We start from the raw sequence: 12,181 nt of genomic DNA on the forward strand, positions 1-12,181 counted from the left end.
ACTCAGAGGATGTAGCTTTTTCTTGTTACCCTAATTTTTTGTTCTAATTAGAAAAATGTATTTGATCACAACTTCTATTGCTTCTAGCTTCCTAAAAAGGGGAGAAAATCGCTATCTTCAGCATGTAAATTTCCAGTTCATCTGAGAAAACAAAGGGTTTTGCAAAACTTTTAAGTACTTAAAGTGGAAATAAGTCCTAGGCAATTTATATGAAAGTAGCCTACAAAAATAAAGAGTAATACAGAAGCTGAACATTTTTAGGGTTTAATGGTCTGGCTTACAAATCCAATGGTACACATTTCAAGACTGTCACATTGCTGACAGGCTGATGACCTCAATTTGCTTTGCTTTGCTCTGGCTCATCAGTGATAATCAGTGTGATGTTAGCTTACTTGATTCTTCTAAGCTGTGTTCAAACACAGGAAAATCTTCCCAATATAGACAAGTGTTTAGGCTTATTCTGCATGACTAAGTCTTTTTACTAACAGAATGAAACAAAGTAGAAGTCCAAGCAACTTTTAATTCATGGTGGAGCGTAGTTAACAGATAGGTAGATACATAAGTAAGATGAGGTTTTTTTGAGCTGTCCTAAATATCTGTATCTAATGGCTCACAAGTAGTATTTGGTTTTGTCGTTGGGTTGTTGTTTTTTTTTAATTAAAAGGGAGTGAAAATTTGGTATTGAGATGCTGAGAATTGTGCAATTGATTTTTTTGTTTGCTACTATTTTTTTATTACTTATTTGCTGCTTTTTATTTTTTTTAGGTTTTTTGTTTCTTTGTTTGCTACTGGTTTTTTATTACTTATTTTATTATTTACTACTTATTTGAAGCTGGCTTTGAGTTCTGAGGACTTCAATAACTTCAGAGTTGTGGGAAGCATATTGTAGTTGAGGTGCAGTAACTATGAACACCAATAATTAATTACATTCCTACAAACGTTATGTATATTTATTGAAAAGAATGAAGTTGGATGTAATAACTAAGATGTAATTCTGTAACTAGACTTGAATTCTGGGAAGTCTGAAGAACACAATGAACTTCATGTACATTTTAAAAATTAATTAAATGCTATCTGGGCATACACCAAAGCAGATATATGGTGTTATATGGTACATATATATACACCATATCTAGATGTCCAGGGTTTTAAAGAACTGTAAATTAACTGCCTGTAGGTAGCCCTACTTAACACCAAACAAATCTATTTTCTCTGGTTTCTTAATAATATGTTAAAATCTCGTAGGTTTTATTGTTCACGAATGTGAGATAGTGAAAATACTCAGGTGCTGTGGAGTTATTAAGTATGCAGCACAATGTTTTATGTACTCGGTCCTCTTAACCTTTTTTAACTACTGTATTTGTTGGAGTTTTCTTTACTTTGAGACTGAAAGTTTTGTACATCACTGAAATTTCTGTGACTGAGTTCTTTCCCGGAGAGTAAAAGGTTCAGAATATGCTTAAATGTTTTCATAGGTAATACATTTGATTCAATAATTGCAGTTTCCTATTTCACTACTTCATATTGTGCGTGAAGCATGGATTCACTTACCTATTTTTATGCCTTTTGTAGGATCACAGAAATGACTGACTTTATTTTTCTTTTTCTACAGGCACCTTGACAAAGAGGATAAACAGATTATAATTCATTTTGGTTTGAATATTGAAAAATAATTGAAAGACTTGAATAAATCCAGTAATTTCAAAGCTTTCATAATTATTTACATAAACAGCTGTTAAACCCACTATTAATAACAAATTGCTTGGAATGACTTAAAATTAATATAAATTCAGGTATCAGCTGCGATTCTCAACAGTTCCTATGGTTAAGCCTATAAGCCTTTAGAAAATGAAACCCCTCTCAGTACTGGATGTCACCAAACATGAGCTTTTCACCTTAAGATTATAAATTAGGTGGATTGTATTGTTTCAGTTCATGTTTTTGTAGGTACAGAATGGAAGATGACCACATTTGTTAAAGCAGTTAAGTAGTACCATGCAACTCCTGATCTAGGTCATGCTTTATCGATTATGTAAGTTAAAAGGGTGTATATGCTCTTTTGATCAATCACATGTGTCTTCTCTCAGCCAGGCAAGCCAGGGATAGGAGAGCCATCTGTTTTCTGGATTTTGGTATTGACTGCCAGTTACAAGTTTGTTAGTTACAAAGGCAAGAAACATGATGTGTTAAGCTGCAGGAGAGTGATTTGTTTCTTGCAGGTATTTATCTCAATAAATTTAGATGAGGCATTGTAAAAAGATTCTTAAGCAGCAATGAGAGGTAAAATTCTGGAAAAGCTAACCAAGCACACAAGAAGGAATGAGGGAGTACTGCTTTGATATTTTTAGATGTCAGTTGCTATATTTGTTGATGGGACCGTACAACAGAACAAAGTTTCTGAAGCTGGGAAAGGAAGCCTTAATCTTATGCTTTAAGGCTATTTTTGCTTCTGTTAAGATCACCATTTACTCTCCTTTGTGGATTGTGACTTAGCTTGTTGACATACTTTTTGGTCTTCTAATAAAATACTGGCTGCACACAGGCAAACTGTTCAGGTGATTACAAGAATGTAATGAAAGTCCCCAAGTGCCTGATGGCTGGGTCCTGCTTTAACTATGAGAAAGATTAGGACAGAAGAGGTTGTGTTTTCATATGACATGTATCCTGCTTTTTTTTTCCTGTAATATGAGCTTGCTGTGTAACTTTCATTTATTTATCTAACTTCCTATTGTTACAGGAACATAAAATATTTGTTATTAACTTGGTTTTATTTCTTGTTTGCATTTGGGTTTGATTACTTTTGTGTTCATTTTACTACAGTTTGATTGCTGCAGGTTATAGAAAAAAAATTCTATTTTTACTGTCATGTGGAATGCACATTCTGTGAACATTTCTGAGCAAGTTATCTATCACTTGGTTGCTGGCAGTAAAGGTGAAACTGAATGCAGTCACTCTTCCAGTGGTCCCTTTCAGTTTTGGGTTCCAAAGCTCAGCCTTTTCAAAGGCTGTGGTAATTAGATCTTCAGATGGAGAAGAGAGAGAAGGAATTGTCATTCTCAGGGTCACAAGGTCTCTAAGCCACTGATCTGTAATGCTCCATGTTCAGGTTTTAGATGCATGTTCTCTACTTGGGATGCAACAAGCTGGGGAGTCGAATTCTCCAGAGCTCAGACATTCTGCCTACTCTGTGTCTGTGTGCCCTTAAAAGTTTGTATCTATCCAGAAGAGATGAGTGGAAATAAATGAACTGGCTGACACAGCCTAGAATGTCTGCATGATCAGGGAGAACATGCTGACAGCCTGAGGAGTACAGGGAGGCAGCTGGAGGCCAGCTATCATACAGTACTGTGACCTTTCTTTCTTTGCAGTGATTCTGGTGGTCTCAGCTTCTAGAACTACCTAGGCAGAAAGGCAATGGTACTGTACTGATACATATGAAGTAGCTTCTCTGATCGGGAAGCAGAAATGGTGCAGAGAGGAAAAGGGGCAATGCCAGGCAGAGTTAGCCAGCTTCTTGAGTCCCCATTCAGCAGAATTGTGTTAGACATCCAGGCTGTTCCTCACTATGGAGTCAGGCCTTTTGCTTGGCTGCCAGAGTTAGTTTGCCTCCCAACAAAGTCATAATTAAATTTTTTGAATTCTCTTGCTCTAGAAGCTACTGCCCTGTTCTCCTTCTCCCATGTACAGACACACAAACATACTAGTAGTATACCTCAGAACATGGTCTTGTGCACAGGCAATGGCAAATACACTTTGTGACCACTGCCATGTAAGACACTGATTAATTTTTGGGTGAGGAAATAGTGCCATTACTAGGCTCTGCACTTGCTTTAAGTTCAGCTTCTGTTTACCTACCTTAAGGAATTAGGTTCAATGTATTGTAACAAAACAGATGAGGAAATGATGTAGCTTTATTTCTTATTTTAGACTTTCAATTGAAATGTTCTTTGTAGAAGAGCAGTAAGACCAGACACTTACTTTCATAAAACTATTATTAAACAGGGAACACCGGCTGTAAATACTGAGACAGTTGAATATTAGGGATACCTAGAAGAATGCGATGAAGTTCAAGGCTATCAAGCCAATCAGGCCCTGACCTTTTTTCCCCTAAGACAACTAGCTCCACTTAATCAGGTAATCTCAGACATTTTACTTTGTGTTCTGTAAGCTGAATGATTGCTTACATTGACACTGCTTGAAAGTTCTAGATTTCCATTTCATGTACTTATGTGAGACCAGAAGAGAAATTCAATATCTAGATGAATTCTTTGCAATGGAATTGTGTAGGCTTAAAATATCTGTGCAGACATTATGCCTAAAATTTTCTGAATCTTTCAGTGAATCTTTTGCTCTGCTAGGATATCCTGTGTTTTTCCTCTACTCTGTCTTTTATTTTATTTTATTTTACAAGTTTCATTCTTTAACCTATTATTGTAAGTTAAGCTTTCTGAAGCTTTTATCAATTTGATTGCTTTTCAGCAGTTCAGGTTTTCTGTATCCTCAGAGAACTCCAGCATGTGAGTACATTTTTTGTAACTGTGGGGTTTGTAAATGACAAATAAAAGGTCATTTTTTGATATTAGACTGCTTTTTTTAGTGCCAGATAGATCAACACATTTGAATTAACATAAGAGCTGAATCACTGTCTTTGCCATAGTTTGTTTTTTACTGTTGATTAGTTGGGTTTTTCCCCATGTTGTACCAAGCCAAAAGCTCAATACTTTGGTTGTTACTTGTCCAATTTAAAATTTTCTTTATGGCTCACTTCTATGTGTAGTTTTACTAATTAGGAGGAGTCAGTGTCATACTGAAGTGAAAGAGATCAGAAACAATATCTTTAGCCCATTAAGAGCTTATTACTTCTTCATACAGTTACGCATTTTTAAGTATGAAAAACTACTATCTTGCAAGCCTAATGAGGCAGATATCTGCAAGAATCTGTGCTACAGAATGAGTTGTTGTATCCCTGTTTCAGAAATGTTGTATGTGTCATTTACACCAGTGACTGTAACAAGAAGCAGGGAGTAAGTATTATATTAATGACTATGTTTGACAGCCTAACTCCATAATCTGTTTTTCGCTGACTTTTTCTTTTTATGCCAATAATTATGCTCTCATCTGGAAAAATTAGACTAATGCAATTTTGCAAAAAGCTATTAACATGACTTTTAATATTCAGATAGCTATATATCCTAATGTGCCATGCCAAAACTAAGCTTCTGTTGTGGTCATGAAATGGGAGAATGGTTAGGGTGTAATCTGGAGTTGCCGAGCATGGAGGAAAGGCTTCAAGGGGCACAGAGCTTCACTCAGGATGTGACGTTCGTGTCACCAAGTTTCTACCAGCTTAAATAGGGTGATTTTTGCACCAATACTTTCTGAAGTTCTTGGAAATAAAGTAAAACCTTGCTTGATTTCAAATTTTCAGTATTGGGATGATTGTTGATTCTTGAAGGACCTGACAAAATGTGGGAACCTGTGTATTCATATGCTTTTTCTGACTTCATCACATCCAGGAAATAAAATAAGTTATCTTGTAGTTTTTCCCACCTGTTCGACCCCATCTTTCATTAAAAATCCTGTTCGTTTATGACTTGCAGTAGTTTAGACCAGTGTTATTTGATAGTCAGAAACTATGGTTATAGGAACTACAAAACCTGAATCTGTATTCTTGCATGGCGTAGCCAACACGTTCTTCCAACTAAAGTCCCATATTGTAAGTCTTAACAAAGGTTAATCGCAACCATTATAAAAACCTTTAGACCAAAACCTTTAGACATTGTTATAGAGTTCTATGTCTAAAACCTTTGGGACTTCATCAGGACTGTATAAAGTCCTCTGCAATCCACAGATTTCACAAGTTCATGTAATGATTTTCTATCAAGATACCCACATAATTACAAAAATTTCAGGGGGAAATTGCCACTGTTTTTTTAGATTTAGCTGAAGAATGAAGTTTAATCATTATTTTCACTAAAAACTTGTTAATATTCTCTAGAATCCAATAATGCAATTTGTACAAAGTCCCTAGAACAGCAAAATTATTATTTTTAAATTCTGGGTAAATGTCTTTCAAAAATATCCTTTGAAGTTAGCTATATTCCTTGGGTTTCACTTATCATAATAAGAGAAGATAACAAATACCCTTTGTTTTATTGTAGCTCTGCTGCTGATACGTTTTATTTGAATATAGGTAAAATACAAGTTTTTATTAGATTTATGTGGAAGCAGGAGCATTTATGTGTGCACCAACATCCAGGCAGGCTAAGATAGCAGTGTATCGTGTTATGTTTTTACCAAGACACTGTACCGTACGGGAACATTTGGTACGGGAACATTTACTGGTGTGGTAAAGTTAGATTCTAAACTTCTAAAACTTTGGCAGAGGTGTTTTGATGAGCTAAAACAAAGGGTCTGCCCTGCTGCAGCTCTGCCTTACCACTAAATTGCAGTAAATTGTCGTGAATCCTTCTTCCTCCTTTTTACCTCAAACACTAATTAAAAACTTAACGTCCTTTACCGGTTCAATGAATTGCACTCTTTTATGGATATGAGCATCCATAAATAAACTAGTAGATGCTGACTCCCATTTGTGACCAGAAGTTCAAAGTAGCTTAAAGAAAATGTTTCTAACCTATTACAAAAAAATGAAAAAAAAAAATTAAATTAACTCTGTATTCATATTTGACTCTCTGTTCTTATCTGTGTGGAAAAAGAAACCCAAACCAGAAAACCACCTGTTGGCCAAAATGGGTAATACAATCCCTTAAGTAACATCATTGCAGAATACATTACTGGGTAACATAGTACTCTACTGGCCATGGCTAAATGCAGCCTCCCTGTTGCCATTTCAGTTTTCACTCCTGCTTAAGTTTGAAGTCAGCAAGTAATTGCCACTTTAGCACCCTTTAGGGATGTTTAATCAAAGATGGAAAAGAAATCCAAACAAACAAACCCTCTCTATTCAGTCTTCATTCAGTACTTAAATTTGGATATGAGAGGATGTTTATTTTTCCCTCATTAACTCATTGTAATTTTTTTGCATACTGTTATAGTTAGAATGAATAGATCTTTATACAATGCATTTTCGTTTTCCATATCAAATGCCTTGAATTGTCGTGCTAATTAGCACAGACAAGTCTGCTTTTCATTCATTTTATCTATATTTTGTCATACAAATCCTTGTTTTATCCTTACTTTCTTCTAATTTACATAATCATAAGATTTTGAATTAATGTAGCTTAATAATGGTTTGTTTTAATAAAATTTACCGTAAGTAAGTAGTTATTATGCATTCAAGAGTTGCAGTGTATGTAAACAACAAATGGTGTTTTGCCAGTGGATATTGCTTCTCATCTGTTATATCTCTAGTACTGCTTCTTTTGTCCATGTACAGAGTTTTTTTAGTGCCTTCTAAAATATTATTAATCTAAAAAGATCATTAATCAAAGGGATTAAAAAGTAATCAGTTATTTATTTTAGAGAGATTGACAGGATTTAAAAAAAATTGTCTCTATATTCTCTTGTTAAAGCTTTGAATGAATGGAAGACAACAGTGCAGTTTTTCAAGAGCTTAAGGTAGGGCTAGCATTTCCTATCGGTATTTGAGATAGAGGGAAGTTGGTAATTTCTTTCAAAGTTCAAAAGTTCTTTCAAAAATTCTTTCAAAAATTCTTCCAAAGTTTTTAAAGCAGAATAATATTTTAAAGTAGAGAAAAAATGCAAAAGAAAGTGCAGGACAAGCTCTACTAATTTCCTGAACCACAAAAATATGTAATTTAGACTTTGCATTTAGGCAGCTGTTCCAAAATCTTGGTTCAATTTGATTTCTCACAGTCATTGTGAGCTCTTAGGTTTTGCCTGGAAGAAAAGTTAGATTTCATTCTTAGGTTATAAGGCTTGAATTCCGTTAAGTTTCATCAGCCGTAGTTGTCGCATGTCTTTGGACATCCATCTTTCTCTTTCTGATCAAATTTCCTTGTGACGAATACATAAATTGGGGTGAGGAGGACAATAGCTGAGAAGGAGGTAATATGTCAACTAGCTAGGACTTTTTGAAGTTTAATGAATGATTTTTCATGTTAGGGTCCTTGGGCTTTCTGGAAGCAGTCATTTTCTGGGAGAACATATAGTTTCTAAGACAATGCATATTAAAGAAATCAGTATGGGCTATAGTGTATGGTATTTATAAAAAGACAATCTCAAAATACTCTGTGCCTCCAGTGGAAAAGTTTGAAAAACACTGGTCTGAAATTATACTTTAAAAGGTGTTTCAGTGCAGTTTGTCCAAAGTTGCTGTGTAGATACTCTGTAGGAATGTTTCCCATGTGTACAGAAGGCAGAAATATACTTGAGATTCTGGCACAGCACTTGTTTTCCAAAAATGCAGTGCAAATTCACAGAAAAGTCTAACAGGAGATCTTCAGTAAGAAACCGAAACAAGCATCTTGGTTAGGCATATCTATATATTCATTATGAGAACATGCTGGAATTGTTTCATACTAATGATGCAGTGTCTTCCCAAGAAATCCTGTCAGTTTTGTATAAATTACTTTTTCAGTGTTGTCCTTCTTCCCCTCCACCCTTGTGTTTCACTTCACATGGGTGGACTTTGTACCTATATACTGATAAGTGCACAGCCATCTTGTTTGCGTAGGAGAGGCAAAACCTGAAACAATTCCGTGCTGCAAGGTAAAACACCCTTTCTGCCCCAAAGTCTGTCATTTATATAGAGTTTAATTGTAAACATCAGGGTAATATGTAGTTGGAGTTCATATTCTTTCACAGCTCAAAGAAATTCTTCATGGCAGGAAGTTAGCAATTATGAGAAATAATAACATACTCAGTGTTGTCTTCTGCATTAACTTAAAACAGTGTCTTTTTTTACAATATAAAGGACATGGCTGAAAACATACACTCATGTCTATAAGATACTATCAAATATAGTGGCAAATTATTTTGTTACAGAATGCACTTTGTTATCAGGTATTGCAATGAAGTAAAACATTCCCTGCCTTGAACAGATTAAAAAGAGTATAAGCATTGCTTGAATTGTGAAAGCATTTTGAAGAAAACAGAAAGCAGGGTCTTTATGAACTAGGAGATTTTCCAGCTGTGCCACAGCAGTTTTTTTCTTAGCACTTAAGCTTTAGTTGTTTAAAAAGTAATGTTACAAGTGTATGTAATTTTGATTATGGAGTCTGTTTCAAGGATCAAATGGAAATGAATTGTTAAATAGTTTTGAAGGGGAGTAGGTGCTGAAATAAGCTTGAAGTTTTGAAGGGACTGGTTCATGTGCAATGTATGTAATCTGAAGAAGTCCATTCAGTTCAAAGGTGGAAGCCTGCAAGACTTGACTGTAACTCTTAAAGTGATATTAAATAAATCTAATATTTTCCTTTGTAACCTCATACACATTCAGCTTGCAAACTGGGAGTAAGCACAGCTACTGAGGGGAGAGTATCTGTAAGAGAAATCTCTGAGATAGAGGAGAATGGCAAAGAGTAATAGAGAAAGGAAAAAGGTAAGGAAAAAAATCATCACTTCTGGATAGGTTCTATCTGCAAGGCTTAAACAAAAAAATTGCATTTGAGCAACCATACTGAGACAAGAAGAAGGAAGATGAAAGAGAAGCCTATATAACCAAAACAAGTGTTGGAGCAGAATCTGACCATACATATTGTTTGCTATGCAGTTTTGTAGTGACTCATTAATAATATGTATTCCATACATCCTGTTTTCTCACAAACATGTGTTTTGCTTTTGCCCTTAGGATGCTCTGTAGGTGGATTTTAGTAAGACTGGTGCTAAAGGCCCATCAGTCCAAGAGCTGAGGCTGCTCTAACACAGGGAGAGCCCCAGTTGCCAGTAGGGAGCACTGTGTACTGCTGGCCTGCGGAAGAGCCTGTGTTGAGGGAAGTAAGTCATGGAGGAGGCAGGCAGCATGGCATAGCAGCATTGAGAGCAGTGACTAGTGTTAGAGAAGCAGTGACAATAGCAGCACCTGGGCAAGCAGAATTGGAGGAGTTGAGCCACTGCATCCGAAAGGTATTTAGCCTCAGTTTATATCGCTAGCACACTGATACGGGATTCTTGAGTGAGAAGGGATTTGAAATAGGGTAGGGCATGGTTTAGAAAGATTAGAATTGCAGAAGAGTTTGTGGGGTGGCTTCTTGATTGTATGAGCGGAAGTTTGGGGATGAGGAAGAACGAAAAAAAGTAGTTTAGGTGAGAAGTTTAGTTAAGAGGAGGACTACAGGACAATCAAGATGGCATTTTAAAAAGTGCTTAACAAGATTTGTGGCTATGGCGCTCTAGGCTTTGAACACACAAGTATGAACAGCTTCAGGTATACAATTACACTGATTTGAGATTTTTTTTTGCATCTTGGACAAATGTTTCAAATTTGATGCAAAAATGGCCTCTTTTTGTCTACCATGCTAAAGAATCAGTTGAGTAGCCACAATCATTAGGAAATCGTAGGATACAGAGCTCAAACAGATGTGTTTTTCCCTGTTACTGTTTATATTCTGCACTGCTGACAGAACTGACTATTATGATGAAGAAAATTAGAAGCTATTGACATGGGTTAGTCACTTGCAAGAGTAACTCTTAGCATCACATCTCCAAGTCCTATATTATTGTGATAGACAGCTGGGTATGTTCTCTAGTATAGCAGATGTCTAATAATAGCAGCAAAGTATTGTCCTGAAAAAAGATATTTTGGACAAAGGAATTGATATGTTCTTTCTCATTGATGAACAGAATCTATCCTTCAAAAACATAAGGTTGTATTTTACCTAAAGGCACAAAGCAAAAGAAAACATCTTTTCTTAAAAACGTATTTAGAAACATTCTCATACAATTGGAAAAGCACATTATTTGCTTCAGAAATACTGGCAACATGCTCCAGACCAAGTCAAAAGATAATGAGACCCCTGGAGCTATTACTGAAAAACTTTCAAATGTTAATGGAAAAGCTAATGCTGATGTACCACAAGCAAAGGTGTGCCAAAAGAAAATAGAAAAATGCCTTTTCTGAATACCTTTTGGTTTATTTATCATCTTAAAATGTCTTACAAAATAAGGTGAAAATGAAATAAATTGCTATAGTTTTGAGCTGCTGGTAATTCATTTTGTCATTTTAGGATTTTGCCTCAGCTCCTATGTGCAAAAAAATGCAGTTCTATTTTGTCAGCAAGAATTTACAAGTTTCATAGAGTTCCTATGTAAGCAAGGAGTAAAGAACCAGAGAAAAAGAAGAGGAGGAAGGAAAGGAAAGAGCGAGGGTTTCTACTTACACAGGGCAGAACAAACCCGGGTACCTCTGGCTTAAATTGCTGTTTTTCCTGTATTGCCATGATACAATATTTATATTTCTACACTGTTTATTCAGGTATTTTTATTTTCTGTCTGTCTCTAAGGATCCTCTTATCCTTCTCTTATATCATAGTCTTAGATCATTATAATTATAGTCTTATATATTTTTGGTCTTAGAATTATTTGCTGTATCAGGTATCCTTCATTTTAAGACATTAATTTTAATTTTTACTTAATCCTATGATGTTTACAGTCTATGCCTCAAACATTTTGCCAAGCTAAGTATAGTCACTTTTTTTATTGATGGGAAAGTCAGTTAATTCTTTTGTAGGTTTATTGAAATTAGTCAATTATCAAATCTTTGAAATTGGAATACTGATTTGGTTAATATGTATGTATCTTGTTTTGTAAATGTCTTTGCCTTTTGCTTGCCACATTTTTTAGCAGACTCTTAATCTATGTAGTTTGCAATTAGACAGGTGTATAGCCACAATGCAACTCATCATCCCTCTTTTCTTAATAGTATAAATGTTCTTTCTAGGGTAAACATTTTCCTGGTTTGTAAGACCTCCTAATTTCTTGATCCATACATATTGTTTTCAATTTTGTTTTGCAATGATTTGATTTTATTTTTAAGCTGTTTCATACTTTTATTGTTTAGTGAATAATGCTAATGGGTTCATTAAAGATGGTTAGAAAATTACGTACCATCTTACTCCCTCCCTCACTCCTTTTCTGACGCTCTTTTTTCATTTTATTATTTGGGGAGAAAATAGAAATGATTAATGGATATTCAAAAGCTATTATCTTTGTTTTAATTTTACATTAGATGCTAAAAATTGGGTAGTTTGAGAGTTAACCT

The 12,181-nt window shown here is 35.2% G+C and overlaps 1 protein-coding gene across 3 annotated transcripts in view; it reads left to right on the forward strand.

Moving 5' to 3' along the window:
• The window catches only part of STS (steroid sulfatase), a 104,677-nt gene that overhangs the window by 2,518 nt on the left and 89,978 nt on the right, over positions 1 to 12,181 (forward strand). Inside the window, exons 3-4 of one of the 3 annotated variants that reach the window (XR_010742996.1) lie at positions 833 to 894; positions 1,613 to 2,547. The exons of 1 other annotated variant lie outside the window; for it this stretch is intronic. Coding sequence is in view for 1 of the 2 variants with exons in the window: in XM_066313840.1 (XP_066169937.1) it covers positions 4,978 to 5,024 (47 nt within the window). In the remaining variant the exon portion in view is untranslated. Of the gene's footprint in view, positions 1 to 832; positions 895 to 1,612; positions 2,548 to 4,002; positions 4,135 to 4,975; positions 5,025 to 12,181 lie in introns of those variants that run through there. One more of the 3 variants, XM_066313840.1, reaches the window with a different exon arrangement.

Source organism: Sylvia atricapilla, chromosome 2 (assembly GCF_009819655.1).
Source record: "Sylvia atricapilla isolate bSylAtr1 chromosome 2, bSylAtr1.pri, whole genome shotgun sequence".
Classification (NCBI taxonomy): domain Eukaryota; kingdom Metazoa; phylum Chordata; class Aves; order Passeriformes; family Sylviidae; genus Sylvia; species Sylvia atricapilla.